This window comes from Monodelphis domestica, chromosome 1 (assembly GCF_027887165.1).
Source record: "Monodelphis domestica isolate mMonDom1 chromosome 1, mMonDom1.pri, whole genome shotgun sequence".
Taxonomy (NCBI): domain Eukaryota; kingdom Metazoa; phylum Chordata; class Mammalia; order Didelphimorphia; family Didelphidae; genus Monodelphis; species Monodelphis domestica.
This window is the reverse complement of record NC_077227.1, coordinates 548,058,777-548,080,982: the sequence shown is the minus strand read 5'-3', so window position 1 is coordinate 548,080,982 and position 22,206 is coordinate 548,058,777. Positions and strand designations below refer to the sequence as shown.

The following is a 22,206-nucleotide window of genomic DNA, read 5'->3' as shown; positions in this document are numbered from 1 at the left end:
AAAATACAGAGGAGATAAAAGACAATACACAAGAAAATGCTCCAAACCCTTCCAAAGGAAATGGAAACTCTCCACAAACCCATGAAGAATTTGAATCAGAAATGACCAAAAAGATGGAAGCCTTCTGGGAGGAAAAGTGGGAAATAATGCAAAAGAAATTCACACATCTACAAAACCGGTGTGACCAAACTGAAAAGGAAAACCAGGCTTTAAAGGTCAGAATCAGGCAACTGGAAGACAACGATCGTATAAAAGAGCAAGAATTAATAAAGCAAAGCCAAAATACCAAGAAATTAGAAGAGAACATAAAATATCTCACCGACAAGGTGACAGATCTGGAAAATAGAGGGAGAAGAGATAATTTAAGAATAATTGGACTTCCAGAAAAGCCAGAAATAAACACCAAACTCGACATCGTGATACAAGATATAATCAAAGAAAATTGCCCAGAGATTCTAGAACAAGGGGGCAATACAGCCACTGACAGAGCTCACAGAACACCTTCTACACTAAACCCCCAAAAGACAACTCCCAGGAATGTAATTGCCAAATTCCAAAGCTCTCAAACAAAAGAAAAAATCCTACAGGAAGCCAGAAAAAGACAATTTAGATATAAAGGAATGCCAATCAGGGTCACACAAGACCTTGCAAGTTCTACTCTGAATGATCGTAAGGCATGGAACATGATCTTCAGAAAGGCAAGAGAGCTGGGTCTTCAACCAAGAATCAGCTACCCAGCAAAACTGACTATATACTTCCAAGGGAAAGTATGGGCATTCAACAAAATAGAAGATTTCCAACTTTTTGCAAAGAAAAGACCAGAGCTCTGTGGAAAGTTTGATACCAAAAAACAAAGAGCAAGGAATACCTGAAAAGGTAAATATTAAGGAAAGGGGGAAAATGTTATCTTCTTCTTTTACTCAAACTCTCTTCTATAAGGACTACATTTCTATCAATCTATGTATACTAACATGTGGGGAAAATGTAATGTATAAATAGGGGGTAAAGAAAGACCAAATAGAATAATCTTTCTCACACAAAGATTCACATGGGAAGGGGAGGGGAAGAAAACTCCTATAAGAAAGAGAGGAAGAGAAGGTTTTTTACTTAAACCTTAATCTCAGGGAAATCAACTCTGAGAGGGAAAAACATCCAGATCCATTGGGATCTTGAATTCTATCTTACACAACAAGGGTAGGGAGAAGGGAAAATCAAGGGGGGGAGGGGGAGAGGAAAACAAAAAGGGAGGGAAAGAGAGGGGGGAGGGAGAGGGAACAAAAAGGGAGGGACTAAAAAGGGAAACATCAAGGGAGGGGACAAGGGGGACTGATTCAAAGTAAATCACTGGACTAAAAGGTAGAGCCGAAGAAGAAAAGGTTAGAATTAGGGAAGGCTATCAAAATGCCAGGGAGTCCACAAATGACAATCATAACTTTGAACGTGAATGGGATGAACTCACCCATAAAACGTAGACGAATAGCAGAATGGATTAGAATCCAAAAGCCTACCATATGTTGTCTTCAAGAAACACACATGAGGCGGGTTGACACCCAAAAGGTCAGAATTAAAGGATGGAGTAAGACCTTCTGGGCCTCAACTGACAGAAAGAAGGCAGGAGTGGTAATCATGATATCTGATAAAGCCAAAGCAAAAATAGACCTGATCAAAAGGGATAGGGAAGGTAATTGTATTTTGTTAAAAGGGACTTTAGATAATGAGGAAATATCACTAATCAACATGTATGCACCAAATAATATAGCACCCAAATTTCTAATGGAGAAACTAGGAGAATTGAAGGAAGAAATAGATAGTAAAACCATATTAGTGGGAGACTTAAACCAACCATTATCAAATTTAGATAAATCAAATAAAAAAATAAATAAGAAAGAGGTAAAAGAAGTGAATGAAATCTTAGAAAAACTATAATTAATAGACATAGGGAGAAAAATAAATAGGAATAAAAAGCAATACACCTTCTTCTCAGCACCACATGGCACATTCACAAAAATTGACCATACATTAGGTCACAGAAATATAGCACACAAATGCAGAAAAGCAGAAATAATGAATGCAGCCTTCTCAGATCACAAGGCAATAAAAATAATGATTAGTAATGGTACATGGAAAACCAAATCTAAAACCAATTGGAAATTAAACAATATGATACTCCAAAACCGTTTAGTTAAAGAAGAAATCATAGAAACAATTAATAATTTCATTGAGGAAAATGACAATGGGGAGACATCCTTTCAAACCTTTTGGGATGCAGCCAAAGTGGTAATCAGAGGTAAATTCATATCCCTGAATGCTTATATTAACAAACTAGGGAGAGCAGAGATCAATCAATTGGAAATGCAAATGAAAAAACTCGAAAGCGATCAAATTAAAACCCCCCAGCAGAAAACCAAACTAGAAATCCTAAAAATTAAGGGAGAAATTAATAAAATCAAAAGTGATAGAACTATTGATTTAATAAATAAGACAAGAAGTTGGTACTTTGAAAAAACAAACAAAATAGACAAAGTACTGGTCAATCTAATTAAAAAAAGGAAGGAAGAAAAGCAAATTAATAGCATCAAAGATGAAAAGGGGGACAGCACCTCCGATGAAGAGGAAATTAAGGCAATCATTAGAAATTACTTTGCCCAATTATATGGCAATAAATACACCAATTTAGAAGATATGGATGAATATATACAAAAATACAAACTGCCTAGACTAACAGAAGAGGAAATAGAATTCTTAAATAATCCCATATCAGAAAATGAAATCCAACAAGCCATCAAAGAACTTCCTAAGAAAAAATCCCCAGGGCCTGATGGATTCACCAGTGAATTCTATCAAACATTCAGAGAACAGTTAATCCCAATACTATACAAACTATTTGACATAATAAGCAAAGAGGGAGTTCTACCAAACTCCTTTTACGACACAAACATGGTACTGATTCCAAAACCAGGCAGGTCAAAAACAGAGAAAGAAAACTATAGACCAATCTCCCTAATGAATATAGATGCAAAAATCTTAAATAGGATACTAGCAAAAAGACTCCAGCAAGTGATCAGAAGGATCATTCACCATGATCAAGTAGGATTTATACCAGGGATGCAGGGCTGGTTCAACATTAGGAAAACCATCCACATAATTGACCACATCAACAAGCAAACCAACAAGAACCACATGATTATCTCAATAGACGCAGAAAAAGCATTTGATAAAACACAACACCCATTCCTATTAAAAACACTAGAAAGCCTAGGAATAGAAGGGTCATTCCTAAAAATAATAAACAGTATATATCTAAAACCATCAGCTAATATCATCTGCAATGGGGATAAACTAGACGCATTCCCAAAAAGATCAGGAGTGAAACAAGGATGCCCATTATCACCTCTACTATTTGACATTGTACTAGAAACACTAGCAGTAGCAATTAGAGAAGAAAAAGAAATTGAAGGCATCAAAATAGGCAAGGAGGAGACCAAGTTATCACTCTTTGCAGATGACATGATGGTCTACTTAAAGAATCCTAGAGATTCAACCAAAAAGCTAATTGAAATAATCAGCAACTTTAGCAAAGTTGCAGGATACAAAATAAACCCACATAAATCATCAGCTTTTCTATATATCTCCAACACAGCTCAGCAGCAAGAACTAGAAAGAGAAATCCCATTCAAAATCACCTTAGACAAAATAAAATACCTAGGAATCTACCTCCCGAGACAAACACAGGAACTATATGAACACAACTACAAAACACTCTCCACACAACTAAAACTAGACTTGAGCAACTGGAAAAACATTAACTGCTCATGGATAGGACGAGCCAATATAATAAAAATGACCATCCTACCCAAACTTATTTATCTATTTAGTGCCATACCCATTGAACTACCAAAATACTTCTTCACTGATTTAGAAAAAACCATAACAAAGTTCATTTGGAAGAACAAAAGATCAAGGATATCCCGGGAAATAATGAAAAAAAACACATATGATGGGGGCCTTGCAGTCCCTGGCCTTAAACTATATTACAAAGCAGCAGTCATCAAAACAATTTGGTACTGGCTAAGAAACAGAAAGGAAGATCAGTGGAATAGATTGGGGGAAAGCGACCTCAGCAAGACAGTATACGATAAACCCAAAGATCCCAGCTTTTGGGACAAAAATACACTATTCGATAAAAACTGCTGGGAAAATTGGAAGACAGTGTGGGAGAGACTAGGAATAGATCAACACCTCACACCCTACACCAAGATAAATTCAAAGTGGGTGAGTGACTTAAACATAAAGAAGGAAACCATAAGTAAATTGGGTAAACACAGAATAGTATCCATGTCAGACCTTTGGGAGGTGAAAGACTTTAAAACCAAGCAAGACATAGAAAGAATCACAAAATGTAAAATAAATAATTTTGACTACATCAAATTAAAAAGCTATTGTACAAACAAAACCAATGTAACTAAAATCAGAAAGGAAACAACAAACTGGGAAAAAATCTTCATAGAAACCTCTGACAAAGGTTTAATTACTCATATTTATAAAGAGCTAAATCAATTGTACAAAAAATCAAGCCATTCTCCAATTGATAAATGGGCAAGGGACATGGATAGGCAGTTCTCAGATAAAGAAATCAAAACTATTAACAAGCACATGAAGAAGTGTTCTAAATCTCTTATAATCAGAGAGATGCTAATAAAAACAACTCTGAGGTATCACCTCACACCAAGCAGATTGGCCAACATGATAGCAAAGGAAAGTAATGAATGATGGAGGAGATGTGGCGAAGTAGGGACATTATTAATTCATTGCTGGTGGAGTTGTGAACTGATCCAACCATTCTGGAGGGCAATTTGGAACTATGCCCAAAAGGCAACAAAAGAATATCTACCCTTTGATCCAGCCATAGCACTGCTGGGTCTGTACCCCAAAGAGATAATGGACAAAAAGACTTGTACAAAAGTATTCATAGCTGTGCTCTTTGTGGTGGCCAAAAACTGGAAAACGAGGGGATGCCTATCAATTGGGGAATGGCTGAGCAAATTGTGGTATATGTTGGTGATGGAGTACTATTGTGCTAAAAGGAATAATAAAGTGGAGGAGTTCCATGGAGACTGGAACAACCTCCAGGAAGTGATGCAGAGCGAGAGGAGCAGAACCAGGAGAACATTGTACACAGAGACTAATACACTGTGGTATAATTGAACGTAATGGACTTCTCCATTAGTGGCGGTGTAATGTCCCTGAACAACTTACAGGGATCTAGGAGAAAAAAACACCATTCATAAGCAGAGGATAAACGGTGGGAGTAGAAACACCAAGGAAAAGCAACTGCCTGAATCAGCGGTTGAGGGGAAATGACAGAGGAGAGACTAAATGAACACTCTAATGCAAATATTATCAACATAGCAATGGGTTCAAATCAAGAAAACATGTAATGCCCAGTGGACTTACGCGTCGGCTATGGGGGGTGGTGGGGGAGGAAAAGAAAATGATCTATGTCTTTAATGAATAATGCTTGGAAATGATCAAATAAAATATTAAAAATAAAATAAAATGAAATAAGTATAAGGTTCAGATTGTGCTATAATGGAAAGCATACAGTTAGGCATCAGAAGACAATATTAGTCATGATACAAGCATTTGGTAGCTATGTGACCTTGGGCAAGTCACAGGACTTTTACGCTTCCAGACCTTAGCCTTTCCTCAAATACAAAACGGAAATAATCCTTTCCCTTTCCACATGAACAAGTTTTTGTAGTGATCACATAATAATATATGTGAAAGTACTTTGACATGCCTTAAGCACTCTCAGAAAGTAAGGTGCTGTTACTATTTATGTAAACTACTCAGACCACATCCAAAATATTACTCAGTTTTACTCAGTTCCAGGCACCATGTTTTAAATAGAGCATTGACAGTGCATAAGGCATCCAGGATTGTGAGAAGCCTTTAACTGTTGTCATGAAGAATGAAGAAGTTTAGCCTAGAGAAGAAAAGACATGATATTTTTCTTCAGATATCTGAAGGGCTGTCACATGCAAAGGGACATGGATTTATTTATGTTGCTCCAGAGAATAAGACTGATAGATGATAGTTAAGCAGAGGCAAAGATATAAGAAAAAACCTTCTAACAATTATAACCATCTAGAAATGTAGCCTTTGAGGTGGTGAGGTAACTTCCATCAGAGGAAGTATTCCAGCAAGGTGCCAAATGATCATCATAGAAATTGTTGACATGATCTTCTCATTAGAAGAGATGGTACTAGATTTCTTATTAAGGCACTTCCAATTCTATGATAACTGAAAGTTGATTTATAGTTTTTACGTGACATTAATTCTCAATAATCAACTCCAGTAATATTTGAATATTCAATATATGTGCTAGGTACGGGTCGAATGTACAAAGAAATATCTAAGGTACAGTTTGATTCCTAAGGAACTCACATTCACTCAATGATTCATATATAAACAATGTCTAACAGTATAAAATAATACATATTGTATGTGCTGTGTCCTCCTATAGAAGGTTAGCTCTTTAAAGACAGGCGTGATATCAGTTTCATCCTGGTATCCCCAGCACCTAATATGTAACAGGTACTTAATAAGTGCTTATCAAAATATTAATTGATTACCTAGCTCATTGCCAAATAAGTAGTATAAATATTGTGCCATGAGAATTTGAAAAAGAAAAAGAATACTCTGGTCTACAGTGGGCAGGGAAAGCTTTCTAAAAAAAGTTTCTTGAGCTAATCCTTGAAAAGTAGGTAGGATATGAATTGTCAGAGAAGGGAAAGAGGTGGTAAGTAGGGGGTGCAATTGCAGAAATGAGTGTAATATGTTTCGTTAGATTTGGTATAAAACACTGGCTAAAGCAGATGGTTTTATGGGAGTAAATCAGAGGTAAAATACAAAATAGAGGATAAAACAATATTGTAGCAGTGCAAAAGCTCTACAAGACTGGATTTTAAGCAGTAGGAAATCATTGAAGGTTTTGATTAGAGCATGATGACATGATTAAAGAAGTGTATTAAGGAAAATGATTTGGCAGTGGTAAGCAAAATTGATTAGAAGAAGAAAAAGCAACAAAAACCAGTTAAATAAAAACTTTATTACAATATGGTCAGATGTAAAGTTATAAGGATTGGTGATTTCAGTGGAAATAGAAAATAATGAATGGATTTGAATGAAAATATGAAGGAAGAATTGGGGTTGGGAGAGGGGTGACTCAGTCATTGAATATAGTGATTAAGAGAAAAGTAATAGTCAGAAATGAACTTCAGACTTTGAGTTAAGATGACTGATTCCCCATAGTTCTTTTCCATTTCAACCTCCTAGGAGGAAGGAGAAATTGCTGAGGTTTAGTAGGGAGAAGGATGACTTCAGTTTTAAATGTTTTGAGTGCTATCTAAGGGAAAATTTCAGTAGATAGTTGAAAATACACAACTGGATCTATTGAGACAGAAATTAGCACTGAAGATAGAAATCTGGCAGCAATTCATATGACTAAAATCATGAACAAAGATAATCAATAATCATTAAGTACCTCCTATGTACTAGGCAGAGTGCTTATTACAGATAACTTAAGAGAGAGAGACAATGTGGAGAAAAAAGACTTAGAAGCTGTGGATTAAACACTAAGAAACAGCTATGACAAACAGCTAGGTGGCTCTGTGGATAGCAGGCCTGGAGATGAGAAGTCCTGGGTTCAAATGTGGTAGATATTTCCTGTGCAAAAAGAAAATCCCAGAATTATAAAATTTTAGAATTAGCAGGGCCTGCAACATCTAGACTTAATCCTTGCCTGAAAGGAATCCCCATCCCACTATAAAATACGTGGCAAGTGTTCATACAGCCTCTGCTTAAATCCCTCAGTGAGCAGGAACTGACTACTTTCTGGGACAACCTGTTTTACACAGAAATACTGCTGGTTAGTGAGGTTTTTTGGCTATCGGGAAATTTGATTCTTGGCAGCTTCTACCCATTGCTTTTGGCTCTGCCCTGTAGAAACAGACAAAATAAATCTAAGTCCTCTTCCACTTGACTGCCTTTCAGATACTTGAAGACATCTGTCATGTCCCCCTTAGTCTTCTCTTTAGATTAAACATCCCAGATCTTGCAAATGGTTTTTTACCTGAGATGGACTCAAGGCCTTTCACTTGGTCTGGTGGTCCTCATCTGAATGTCCTCTAGATAATCAGTGTCTTTCCTATATTGTTGTGTATGGAACTGAACGCAGTGCTCCAGATGTGATCTGCCTCTTTCAGAATAAAGGAAATCTGGGTTTCATTATAATCATTAGGGTTTCAAGAAGGAAAGCATGGAAAAAGAAACTAATAATGTTAGATATTATAGGACTTTTTTTTTTCATTTCATAATATTACAGTCTTGAAGTAGTCATTTCTAAGAGATTCTGCTAAACTGAACTGAAATTCTTTGAAAGGAATTCATCACAAAAGCTTTAAGAATACTAGCAGGACAAATGAAGGGATTATTGTAAAAGGGGTGGAAGCTTTACAAAACCATTAAAACATATAAATGTGACATCTTATTGTTTACATGTTTATGTTACCCTGTGGACACTAGCTGTTGTTCATTAGTGTTCTTTGTGATACTATACTCATAACTATGAATCTGCATGAAAATTATGAGTACGGATAAATATTCAGGCTTCCTCGAAGAGGAGAAATGCACATATGAGCATTAGCAGTCAGGCACATGGGTGCCAGCACTCAAACAATCTGCTTCCCTCTTCTCCTCCAACTAGTCAGATGCACTATCAGCTTTTTAAAACATTTTTATCTTTCTCCCTGAAAATCAATGCTTCAAAGAGTTGATTCTTTCACTTAAAGATGATTTCTATCATTTATTTGTATATTAAGTAATGTTGACTCTAAGGAAGCAGATCTTCATTCCAATCATAGGAAATATTAGCAGTTAAGAAGGAATATGACGTACGTTTTACTAATATCTTGCATCAAAAATTAACTAGTTGTAAAAATTTACTGTCTCAGCTAAATTATCTTGTTGTAAGTTTTCAAAATCCGATTATAATAAATTATTATTTCAAATATTTATTTTTCCACATTTCATCATCACAGAAAATAAGGATGACCCGTGTTTTGGGTATATAAACAAGGGAGAGTGCTCCAAACCCAAACAAGAAGGAAATTTTATCCTCAAGTTTCCCTAGCATTTTTCCTCTCTCCTTTCCTATATACCTGTGTTCTATTTTGTATCAGACTCATTTGTGTACATGTTATATCCATTTATCACTCCCTTCCAGATTTTTTCAAACTTTCTTTTAATCAAAAACAGTATCATTTCTCATCTTAGTATATTTGACCATTAGACAGTGCCTTTCACATAGTGTGTGCTTAGTTAGCATTCATTGAATTGAACTGTTCCAACACCAACCCCATCTTGCTCCTTTTTTCACTGTCTTGTGTCTTTCTGTGTGTTATTTTGTTTAGATGGTTAGTTTCAAGAATTTAGGTCAGTTTTTGTTTAGGAGGTTGGAATGCTTAATGAGATGGGGATGGATGAGTAGAATTGAAGGATAATTTTTTCTTGATGACAGGACAAAAGAACTGTCAACTCATTTATGGCTCACCTCAGTTTTCTTCTAATCAAAATGCAAACAGCATGCAATCAAGTTTCATTATACTGAGACCACTGCATATTAAAAAAAGGCCAGTGGAATAAATTGTATAGAATATAGACTCTGATATAGCTAGAAAGAGACCTAAGAAATTATCTAGTGCAGCCTCATCATTTTATAAAGGAAAGAGAAGTTTAGAGAAGTTTAGTAATTTGCTCAGTATCATACAGACACACTTAAAGCCAGGACTAAAACCAAATTTTCTTCACGTACAGTTGAGGCCTCTTCATTGTTTCTACAAGTTGTCCCTTGGAACATGAAAGAACCTTGTTTTACATAATTCTGCTGCCTTGGAAGGTCTATATTTTAGTAAGATTTTCCCTGAATTAACTTCAGATCCTAGTTTCCATGATACATAGTCAGGAAGTACTTTGCATTAACCAGTGGGAAATGGGGGGGGGGGGGGGGGCTTTGAGATGTGTAAATATAAAAATAATAAAATAGGGTTAAATATAATAAATATAATAATAAAATGCCTTGCCCAAACACTAACTTTAATAACATTCATACATTAAGGAACTTAAATGACACATTGATTCTATTATTTAAAGATGAACATTTCAGGTAGTCTCAGAATGACCGATAAAAGTTATTAATCTTACACTGTTATATCACATATTTCTTTATCTTTTTATTTCAAATTATTTGCAGCCTTCTGTTTCAAAGGGGAAAACAAGGTCTATCTATGAACTATTTAGTGTTTTGTTTTATTAATTTTAATAATACCCATTAGTAAGATATCTACATAAAGGATTTTACAAACATATATTCCTCTAATAAGTGCAAGACATTGTTATTATGTGAGCTAATAGCTTCAGTCTCTTTATAAAGAATAATGATTGGTAAATGATTGGTAAGATCTTAAGAATTCTATTTCCTCCTACTTGATGTTCCAGTGATTTCGCGTTGTAATTTAATTCACTTTTAAAGTAGTTTGATGTAGTTTGAATGCTTCATTTAGTATGTTAACTGAACTATTTAATTTTTTTCAAATCAGATTGGAGACATAAAAATGGCTGAAAAGTATTTTCAAGATGTTGAGAGAGTATCACAGAAACTGGATGGACTTCAAAATAAAATAATGGTTTTAATGAACAGGTATATACTTAAAACCTAAATATAAGCCACATTCTTAGAACTCCTAAAAAAAGTTTTACATAGTGATTAAATAACAATAAAACCCTTTAGAGAGCTTCAATGTCATTCTCACTTTTTTTCCTACCTATATGTGTCAGGGCTGAGACTAGATGCAAGTCCTCAGATTACGAGGACTAATAGCACCTACCTCCAAGGGTTGTTGTGGGAATCAAATCATTAATACTTGTAAAGTGCTTAGTATAGTACCTTGCATATAATAGGCTTTATATAAATGTTAAAGATCTTTTTTATTAATATTAGTATTATCATTATCTTTCTTATCATTATAGCTACACTAGCCTGAATTAAAATATTTTCCTTTAGTCATGAAAATTGATTTAAAGGGTCCTTGTTCCTTTGGTGCTTTATACTATCTATCACTTATATTATTTCGATTTAATTGAATTTGCATAAATGTTTACCTTGACTGACATGCCATTTTGTTTCATGCATTTTGGTGTTCTATTGTTGGGGGATCTAATAACATATTCTTGTGTGCATATGTTTATTAAGATATGCTGTCATATATGGTATATAGAGAACATATAGGAATTGAAAATATAGACCAGACAGATATCAATTTTTATAGCAGAAAGTAATTTTAGGTTGAGTTCCTATGTGTAAATTAATGAAAGTTAGACTCACTTTATTTGCTAGCCAGAATGTATAAAATGGTTCAATCAACCAAAATGTCACTACCTCCGTCTGGAAAGCATTAACACCCAGACTGCTCAAAATTACACTTTGAAGAGCAAATGTCAGAAATGCTCATATCTTTAAAGTTATGGGTGGGGGGAAGGGGACAACATCACTCCATCAATTCTGTTTGATATATTATCATCTTAAGTTCTCAAAGTTAATTGCTTTTTGTGTCACTTATATTACAGAGCATTCCTTCATCTGGGACAGAATAACTTTGCAGAGGCTCACAAATTCTTCACAGAAATTCTGAGGATTGAACCAACAAATGCAGTGGTAAATTACCTAAAGAGAAGTATTTTCAGAAACCCTAGAACCCCAGACATATGACAGTACAACAACCTTTTATGAAGCAAATACTAATGTAGAACATTCTACTGAGTACTGGAGGTGGGGAGGAGGGAAGTAAAGGGGGAAAATCAAGAGTTTAGGGAGACTCTATGTCTGTCCTCAAGCACTTTTTCCTTCCTGAGGTAACTGTGATATATAGTATCATAAGAGAAGTACGTAAGAGAAGGATGGCATAGTCTTTGAATTTTGTGCATTCTGCAGATTCATAGAATCAGACTTAGAGCTGAAAGGAACATTAAAGACTGTCTAGTGGAGCCCTAGAGACCACTGGGTAAAACCCTAAGGACTATCGGGTAGAGCCTTAGAGGCCCTCGAAGCCATTGACTAGAGCCCCAGGGCCCACCAGGTGGACCCCTAGAGATTATCAGGCAGCGTCCCATTGTTTTATAGATAAGAAAACTGAATTCCAGAGATGTGAAGAACCACACCCCAAGTCCCATAGGTAGTCAAAGTGGCAGAAATGGCCTTTGAACTCAGGACTTCTGGCACAGCCTCTAGCTCTCTTTCCATTGACCCTGTTTAGTGGTACCTAGAATTGACTGGACCTGAATGTCTGCCCATTCTGGTATAGTAGATTCTTGTTTCCCAATCTGGTGCTCTCTCAGCTGGAGCCTGGGGGTCAGCAGAGGAAGGTTCAAATCCCAGCTCTGCTACCAAGTAACTGTAAGCCCTAGAGCTAATCAGTTCCTTTCTCTGAGCCTTAGCTTTTTTTCACTTTCTGTCAAAGACGCTGAATTAGATGACCTTTAAATCCCCTTCCTTCTGACTCATGTTTAATTCCACTTGCTTCAGCCAACTTATTTTATCTAGCTAGTGTGAGCTTTCTTTTCCATTGATGAACTTTTAAGCCTTCAGTACCCACTGACCATAGTGTTGGCCACACAAGCACAAAGTTGGAAACAAATCCTAGTACAAAACACTTGGGGTTTGGGAGAGGACTTGGCTATGAGAGAGAAGGAAATGGGTTTCTGAGTTAATTACAGAAGATAGCTTTCCAATTATTTCATTGGTCTGGTCTGATTCTGTGGTCTGTGTTCCGTTTCTCTAGGCTAATAACAATGCTGCTGTTTGTCTGCTTTATCTGGGGAAATTGAAGGATTCCCTCCGGCAGCTGGAAGGGATGGTTCAGCAGGACCCTAAACACTACCTACATGAGAGTGTTCTTTTCAATTTGACAACTATGTATGAACTGGAATCATCCCGCAGTATGCAGAAGAAGCAGTCTCTGCTTGAGGCTGTAGCTGTCAAAGAGGGTGACAGCTTTAACACTCAGTGTCTCAAGTTAGGATAGATCATTTAATTTTGCCAGTTCCTTTCCTGAAAGGCTAATGGTTTTTTAAACCAAAAAAAAAACTGTATATACTAAAGCTAATATATAAATGTTACTGTAACTGATTAAATAAAAATCTCTTGTATTATTATAATTTGGGAGAGTTGCCACGATGTCTAAAGAAGGTCTGGAGCAACCACCCAAGCTCTCCCAGCCTGACAGTTTATTGAACTTCAGCCAGCTTTCTCCCTGCAGCCCTGCCACTATTTTTTGGAGAAAAAGGAGGTAAACATACTATTAGACTGTTATTCATAGCTAGAGACAATTCAAATTATGCAGTTGGAGGCCTTTTGTTTACTCACTGAAACTAACCTGCTTCATTTATTTATTTCTGAATATCCTTAGAGAGAAGTTGAAAAATATAATACAAACTAAACTCAGTATATACCCAAGAATTCAAGGGAATGTATGAATAATGAAAGGGAAATTTCAAACACAGACTGCCATTTATCTTCTACAACTGGTAGTCACCTACTCCTGCATCCCCCTAAAACTAAAGACTTCAGTTTTATTAATCAAATTCTTTTTCGACCTCATACTTAAAACCTTGGGCTCCCAGACAAGTTCTTTAATCCAGGAAGAAGAATCCATCACTGAGCCTCTTCTCTTTTATACTTTATAAACTAGGTGCAGGGGAGTGAACCATATAAATGAAATACAATTTTTGAAAGTGAAATATACAAAGTGTTCAATATTTTAGTATTTTTATGTGTATATATCAATTGGGAGGCATTCTAAGACCAAAATACACATATGTTTGGGTTTTATTCCATTACTATGCTTAGGTCACTTTCTTTTTGAGAGTCCAGTATACAAAAAAGGCAAATGAGGGGATGGTTATTCACATCACTAAAGGATTCTTCACAATACAGAAGTATAATCCTCAAGGGCTTCTTAAATTAGAAGCATTTTAAATGATTTAATTTAAACAAACTGGTCAGAAATAAATCTGTTGCAAAACAAGGTAAACCTGTATTTCCTTTTGACTTGTAGAGGTTTTGGTTTGTTTGTATTTTTAATGCATAAATTCCTCAATACAGGTATCTGTCTGGAAAATATTTTTAAAGTACCATGAAATAATTTAGAGGAGCATCTCTTAACCTTGGTTCATAAGCCTATTTATAAAATATTTTTATAGCTATTTCAATATCATTAGTTTCCTTTGTAATAATTTGTGTTTTGTTTTATGTATTTAAAAACATTCTGAGAACAAAGAGTCCATAGGCCTAAGGAGTTTCCCTGGCAAACAAATAAAGAGTTAAGAAACCCTGCTTTAGAGACTGATTTTAGAATTAAAATGAAGAATATAAAAGAGACTGAGATTATACTATACTGAGTTTTGTTTTGTTTTTTAGTCTAGGCTTTTAGGGGGACAAAATTAGAAATTTTCACTTTAAAAAAGACCAAGTATCAGATGATATAATTTGAAGTCTTTCACCTTGAGGACTGTGCTTCTAATCTGGCCCCAGGGAATAAGAGATGGAAACTTCCCCTCTGGCTCAAATCTGGAACTAAATGGGGGAGGGAGACAGGCAGTCTCAAGGGGATTGGCAATGGATTATGGAATCTGTCATTTCTAGGTCATTGGTTCAAGACAAGAGGAGGTCAGTTGTGCATGAAAGTGGTTAATGTCTCATGGTTGTATCCTAGACAGAGCTGAAGTAAATTGGAAATATGAATCATAATTCATAGTAGGCAGTCCTCTACATCCTAGAAACCACTACCTTCATTCCCATTAATTGGTACCCATAGTGCGAGTGTCACTGGAGAAAGGCCATGCATTGAGTGGGTTCTATTGATCTGAATACCCTTTTAGACCTTCAAATGACTTCCTCCAATCAGAGTTATAGAACTAATGTAGTTTAAGGATGAAAGAATACACATTGCCATTCTTGGTGTGCTTTGATAACTTAAGCTTGGCCGATATTGTTTCTTACTTTTTTTTTAATGGTGGGGTTCTTTTTTCAATTAGTCTTTTTTTTTTGAGTCCTTACACATAAAGCAGAAACATCCTTTGCTTGTGTATATTCAACCAGTCTATAAAATGCTGCTATTAATATATTTGACACATAATTGTTTCTCTTTTTGAAATAGTGCATTTATGGGATACAATGACAATTATCCATACCTCTAGGAAGTTCAATACTTGAAAATATAAAGAATTTGCATACTCTATAAAATTCTAAACTTAAAACTCTATAAAATTCTAAACTTAAAATTTAAAAACATTAGAATTATAAAACCAGAAGTTTGTGGGTTTTTAAAATAATATTAACATTATCAGACTTCTAGAATTTTGAATTCATGAAATCTATAGTCATGATAAAGAGGAATTTGTAATTACAGACCTTTATTTATGGGGAAGTGTCATATTGTGAAGAGAGAACTGTTTTTTTAGTTGAAAGATTTGAATTCCATTTTTTTCCATTTTCTACTGATTATCTGTGTGGTCTTTGGGCAAGTCATTCACTTCTCTTTTATAGGCTAAAGGTTCCTCATCTGAAACTGAAGGAAGAGAAGGGGTACCCTAAATTATCTCTAAGGGGCCTTCCAGGTCTAAACCCTAAGGTCTTTCCCTGGCCCTCAAAAAAATTTAAAAACTTGATTTAAAATTCTTAGTTTTCCAAAATGTATATTTGATAGCTGAGCTTTCCAGTTTTTCCATTTTGCAAATGAGGAAAAAGATTCCGGGAAGTTTAAGAGACTTTCCCATGCTGATACAGCTACTATGTATCAGAGCATGGATTTGAACCCAATTCTCTTGATTCTAGGTTTCTGCCATTTCCACTATGCCTTCATGTTACAAGAAAGGTGGTTCAGAATGCTTAATGTTTTATGAAACACTCATGGCTTTCTTTACTGTTTACAGATTGTTTGAGGAGAGAACCCTTAAAAGAACCCTTAGGAAGTTAACAAGATTTGATAGCTGATTGGCTTTGTGGAGCAAGAATGAAGAGCAGATGATTCCAAAGTTTTGCAATCATCCAATGAAACTAAAACCACCTTTGGAGAACTCAGTATTACATAACCTAAGAAACCTGCCTCTTTGTAGAGCTCTGTACAGGTTCCTTGGAGGCCACAATACTTCCTCCTCAAACTCCCTTTAAGCCTCAAGTGGCTTTATTAGTTTCCCTCTCTCCCACATGATAAATTAGGCAAAGTTTGTCTTGACTCATCCATACTTTGTTTACCACTAAAATGGAGCAACTTGAGGTAGATGATGTTTTAAAGTTTTAAAGACTGTCATGAAGAAAGTGGATTATACTTGTTCTCTTTGGTCCAAGAGAACTAAATAATAATTTTCTCTTTTTAAAGAATTCTTAGAGGTAAGTGTAAGTTTCATTGAAGAAAAAAACAATAACTTCAGAAGTGGAATCAGCTGAACAGTGTGAATTTTTAAAAGCTAAATCAGATCTTCTAAAGTACAGTCTAAGTAGGGTGGAGTAGTTTTAAAATTCACACCAGGGACACATTTGAGTTCTGCCTCACATGAAGTCTTCAAGCAAAGGTTGAATTGGGTGACCACTTGTGTGGATAATATAAGTATTTTCTTAGGTATAGGCTGGCCTAAATGGTTTTCAGGTAAGAAATCTTACATTAAGGATGACAGGGGTTTTTTACAGTCCTTAACTGAAAAAACTAAGCCTATCTTAGGCTCCAGTTCATCTGTCTCCAGAGATAAATTCAGCTTCAGATCAGATCAGAAAGGCCTCAAAACCAGGAACCATACAGGTCAGTGATCACTAGTGGACTGGCTGCACCAGGCTGCTGGGTCTTATGGTTCTCTTGGAGTCTGAGACATCATTCATCTTGGTGCTTTCAAACACTGCAGCTTATTTGTTTGTTAATTTGTTCATTGTTGGAAAAAATTCTTATCAATCAGGTAACTGAACTCCCATGGTAGGTAGGCCTTGGCCAACAAATAATAACAAAGTGCACAAATTCCTGGAAGAAATTCTTCCCTTGGTCAAATTGAATGTTTAAATGTCACAAACACTGGCTGAAGCAATTGCACCTTTGTGATAAGCTTGAGAATATTGCAGACTCGCTTTTTTTATATGCCTACTACATTCTACCCACTGATTACCATGCACAGTAGACATTATACATGATCAAAAATAAAAGAGAGTAAAGTATCAACAATGCAACAATGCCAACCAATCCAAGCATTTCAGTAGCACTCAAGTTACCATAGCCAGATGTTCTCCATGTGTTCCTATCATAAATAACCAAAATACCTATATAAATATCCTTTAGAACCTTTGCTCTCTTTTCAATATTTTATTTTTTCCCAACTAAGTGTAAAGACAATTTTAACATATTTTCTAAAATTTTAATTTCCAAATTCACCTCCCCTGAGACAGGCAATTTGGTCTAGGTTATACATATATAATCATGCAAAATATATTTTCATATTGGGCATATTATGGAAGAAGATACATATTCAAAAAAAGTTAACCCACAAAATACAGTGGAAAAGTATGCTTCAATCTGCATTCATACTACGTCAGTTCTTTCTCTAGGGGCAGATAGCATTTTACATCCTATGTCCTTCAGAATTGTCTTGGATCATGGTATTACTAAGAATAGCCAAGTTTTCCAGTTATCGTACAATATTGCTTGTTGCTGTGTATGATGTTCTCTTGGTTCTGCTCACTTCACTTTGTATCAGTTCATGCCAGTCTTAATAGGTTATTCTAAAATCATCTTGCTTGGCATGTCTTATAAGCACAATAGTATTTCATTACAATCATATGCCACAACTTTTTCAGCCATTCCCCAATTGATGGACATCCCCTCAATTTTCAGTTCTTTGCCAACACAAAAAAAAAGAGCTACTGTAAACATTTTTTAACAAACAGGTCTTTTTCCTCTTTTTTTGATTTCTTTGGGCTATAGACCTTGTAGTCTGTATGGCAGGGAAGAGTGTATATGGTTTTATACTTTGTGCAGAGATCCAAATTGCTCTCTAGAATGTCTGGATTGGTTCACAACTCAATAGTATGTCAGTGTCCTAATTTTCCCACATGCCCTCCAACATTTATCATTTTCCTTTTCTATCATTTTGGCCAATCTGATAGGTGTGAGCTGGTATCTCAGAGTTGTTTTAATTTGCATTTCTCTTATCAATAGTGATTAGAGCCTTTTTTCACAGGATTATAGGTAGCTTTAATTTCTTCCTCTGAAAACTGCCTTTTTATATCCTTTGACCATTTGACCATTTATCAATTGGGGAATAAAAAGGGGTTCTGAGCATGATCTCCATGAACTTGTTTTTGTTTTTTAATATTTTGGTAGCTTTTTCAATATAATTGGGTTTTTATCATATATTTTTGTTTAATATTTTTAAAATTTTTCAAAAAAGAGACTACAGTTTTCATGAGACTGCCAAAGAGATAAGACAAAAGCTAGCATTTGTATAGTACTTTAAGGTTTGCAAAACCCTTTACAATATTATTATACTGGGGGCAGCTGGGTAGCTCAGTAGATTGAGAGCCAGGCCTAGAGACAGGAGGTTCTAGGTTCAAATCTGGCCTCAGACACTTCCTAGCTGTGTGACCCTGGGCAAGTCACTTGACCCCCATTGCCTAGCCCTTACCACTCTTCTGCCTTGGAGTCAATACACAGTACGGAAGTTAAGGGTTTTTAAAAAAACAAACTATTAATTGTACCTTCTCTTCATAACAACCCTGAAAGAGGAAGGATATTGTCCCCATTTTACAAATGAGGCAACAGGCATAGGAAATTATTTTCCTAAGGTTAGACAGCTAGTAGTTGTCTGGCTGGATCTGAGCTATTAATAATCCTTGGTCTAGAGTGTACACAATATGTTATAACAATTATAATAATAGATCTTTAATCTTTACCACTTGAAATTTCTTCAGTATTATTTCTCGAGTGTCACCTCTGAACTCTTAATTTCCAAACTGAATGGTCTTTCATTGATCCCCATCCCTCTTAATCTTTGCAGCATTTGATACCAGTTTCTCCTCTATATTCTTTCTACTCTTCATTTTCAAAACTGCTCTCTTTTGTTTTTCTTCCTACTTCTAAGCATCCCCCAAGGTTCTGTCCTGGGCCTTTTTTCCTCCCTACATTCCCTTATTGATCTCAGCTTCCCCAGGTTCAATAACCCTTTCTATGTTCTATGTATCCCAAAAATCTTTATCCAGCCCTAGTATCTTCTGAGCTCCAGCCCCTCATTGTCAGCTGACTTCAGTATTTAAATTTGATGTTTCATAGGCATACCAAATTCTGCATGTCTGGAATACAATTTATATTTCCAACAATCTCATCCCTTTTCTTTACACCCCTAGTACTGTGAAAGGCACCATCAACCTCAGAGTCACCAGCATTTGCAGCTTTGAGGACTTTCTCAGCTCTTCATTCTGAATCATCCTACATGTCCACTTAACCAAATCTTTTAATTTCTATCTTCATAACCTTGCTCCCTATGTTCCCTTTTTTCCATCACCCAATTCCAGCACAGTTCAGGCTGTAACAATTAAAATTAATCTCAAATAATTTTGGTATTATATTTTAAGAGATTTATTAATGATCATTAGAAGTAAAGGAATAAAAAGGCAACAAAATAAAAACCATATGCCTATGGCTAATCTACTTGTTCAAACCCCCGAGCTCCACCACAGTCACCCACAGGAACCAAAGAGAGCAAGACCAGGAATCCCACTCAATATATCCTCTGTCTACAGGAAGTATGTAACAACAGGAAGTCAGTGGGTTCCAGGGAAATGCAGTTTTTACAGTAAAAGATTTCCAATTACACATTACCCCCTGAGATCCAGTGGAAGACTGGTCTCTTCAATGGATCTTGTAAACATAACCAACTTTTAAATTACAATCTAAAAGGGGAAAAGAACAAAACCAATGCATGCTAGGTGCATTGACAAAAAGCCAATTAGAGGGCATTCCCCTTCAGCATGAGTATACATACAAAACAAATGCCCTCAACCCCACACAGTTCAAATCACCACATCCCAAAATTTTATCTAGATCTTCTGGTATAGTGTGTGGTCTATGCAAGCATCTTCTTGTCTCCTCCAAACAGTTCACTTTCTGGATTCTGGGAGGTAGCAAGTTTCTTATCCTAAAATTACTCTCAAAAGAATTTAAGCTTTGTATTATCGGATAATAATACATTCCCCCCTGAGAAAGATGTTGAAAAACACAGGGATCACTTAGGGATGCATGGCTGAGTTATGAAGTGTATGAATTATATGGATGAAGTATATGAATAAATTAGCAAGAGAAATCAAAAACATCTAAATAAAAGATAAAAAATAACTTCTGGATGAAATACAGAATATTAAAATCTTATGTGTAAAAATTCTAAATAAAGGAAAATAAACCTATAACAGGTCCTTGAATCAGGGCCCAATTAGTGATTTATGTAATTAGCACCCAATCAGTGGCCAGGACTACAGAAAGTTTGCCAAACTATGAAAGAAAAAAAGGGACTAGATTTCAGCAGCAAATGGAAGCCAGGATGGCAGCTAAAGTGAGGTGCTTGATAGAATATAGCTCAGGAAGTCTGGCTTCTTACATATGTCAAAATAGCTTCAACCTCAAACCCCAAACAAGTTCAAGTCCTCTTGTCTTGGCTCAAAATTACATCAATCCCACTGGGATCTTGTCTCTTTAACCTTTGTGCTCTTTAGGCACTATGCAGGTAACTTTTTGCCTCTTTAGAACTGTACAGTGGCTCTTTTTGTATACTCTTCTTCTGGAATCAGACAATCATTAAACAAAGTTTCATAATTTTTAAACAATGAATGACATTTCTATAGTCTAAAGCTTTTATGGATATTCATTGACATTAGGGCAAATGTATTTTGAACTTATATTACTGCAAGATAAAAAAATTAAAGAAAACTCAGTACTAGTGATGTGCTTCAGATACAAAAAAGAAGAGAAAAAATAAATAACACTATATTGCACATGCAAAGGAAAACAATAATAAAATGTTGTTAAAATGAAAATATATATATAGCTTACAATCAGTGACACACTGTGTCAGCCAAGGAAAGGTAGAATACAAAGGATTCTCACCCAAAGAGTGAGATCCATTTCTTTTTCAAACAGCCATGAATCACTGTGTGAGCACAAATGATTTTCAAGAAGTATCAAAATCCCCAAAGTTATAATAGCCCATTTAATGACAATAGCAAGCAAACCCACTATCATTATGATTCACATGAATCTGCTGTGTGATATTTTTTTTAAAAAACTTTAGAAACTAATGGATACTTGTCACAAGTTTTTCATGTGTAGCAATCTTTCAACCTTGGCTGAGATATATATATAATCTATTACTAGCATCATTACAAAATGTGGCAGAGGAGCCCAGAAAAGACACAAACTTCTGTACTGTTGATGTTGGGTCTAAAAACGTCACCAAGAATCTAGATCATTCTGGTGGAAGGGTAGAGTAAGCTGAAGAGTTACAAATGGGAGATGCTCCCTCTTGGGAGCCATCCAGGGGTATCATACCATAGGAACAACTACCCAGCTCCTCTGGTATGAGACTGTGATAGGCTCACTCATTTACATTTTTACAAATGTGAAGGTGGGGATTATAATAGTGCAATCGCACTTCACTTGAGCTACTAAATGGACCCTTTACCTCTTGTTACAAATAACTCATAGACAGGCAAATGATTAGTTAGAGCTATTTTAAAAATCTAAAAATCATGTCTGTAGACCCTTTAAAATCAATTTGAGATATTTAGCTCATTAAGTTCTCAAAAGATTGTCAGCTAGGTTGACGGAGTCCATCCATCATCTCTGTAACAATTTAACAAAGGCAAAATGGAAGAAAAGGCCATTTAGGCAACATGTGATCTTAATGGATCTAGTAATGAGGATTTGGGCAAGATGTTCATGGGCTTATACACTGATATTTTGTTCAGTATAGTTATAAGGGAAAGATAGAATATATCTAATAGCTAAAACAGTAAATTAAAATAAATCAGTGTAACAATAGTATTCAGATTAATATATGAACTTA

The 22,206-nt window shown here is 35.6% G+C and overlaps 1 protein-coding gene across 2 annotated transcripts in view; it reads left to right on the top strand.

The window, feature by feature from the left end:
• The window catches only part of TRAPPC12 (trafficking protein particle complex subunit 12), a 189,656-nt gene extending 175,151 nt beyond the window's left edge, over positions 1-14,505 (top strand). For both annotated transcript variants that reach the window (XM_007476184.3, XM_007476185.3), the window contains exons 10-12: positions 10,659-10,759; positions 11,686-11,773; positions 12,897-14,505. In XM_007476184.3, coding sequence (XP_007476246.1) covers positions 10,659-10,759; positions 11,686-11,773; positions 12,897-13,139 — 432 coding nt within the window. In that variant the 3' untranslated portion in view covers positions 13,140-14,505. The remainder of the gene's footprint in view (positions 1-10,658; positions 10,760-11,685; positions 11,774-12,896) is intronic.
• The last annotated feature ends 7,701 nt before the right edge of the window (positions 14,506-22,206 follow it).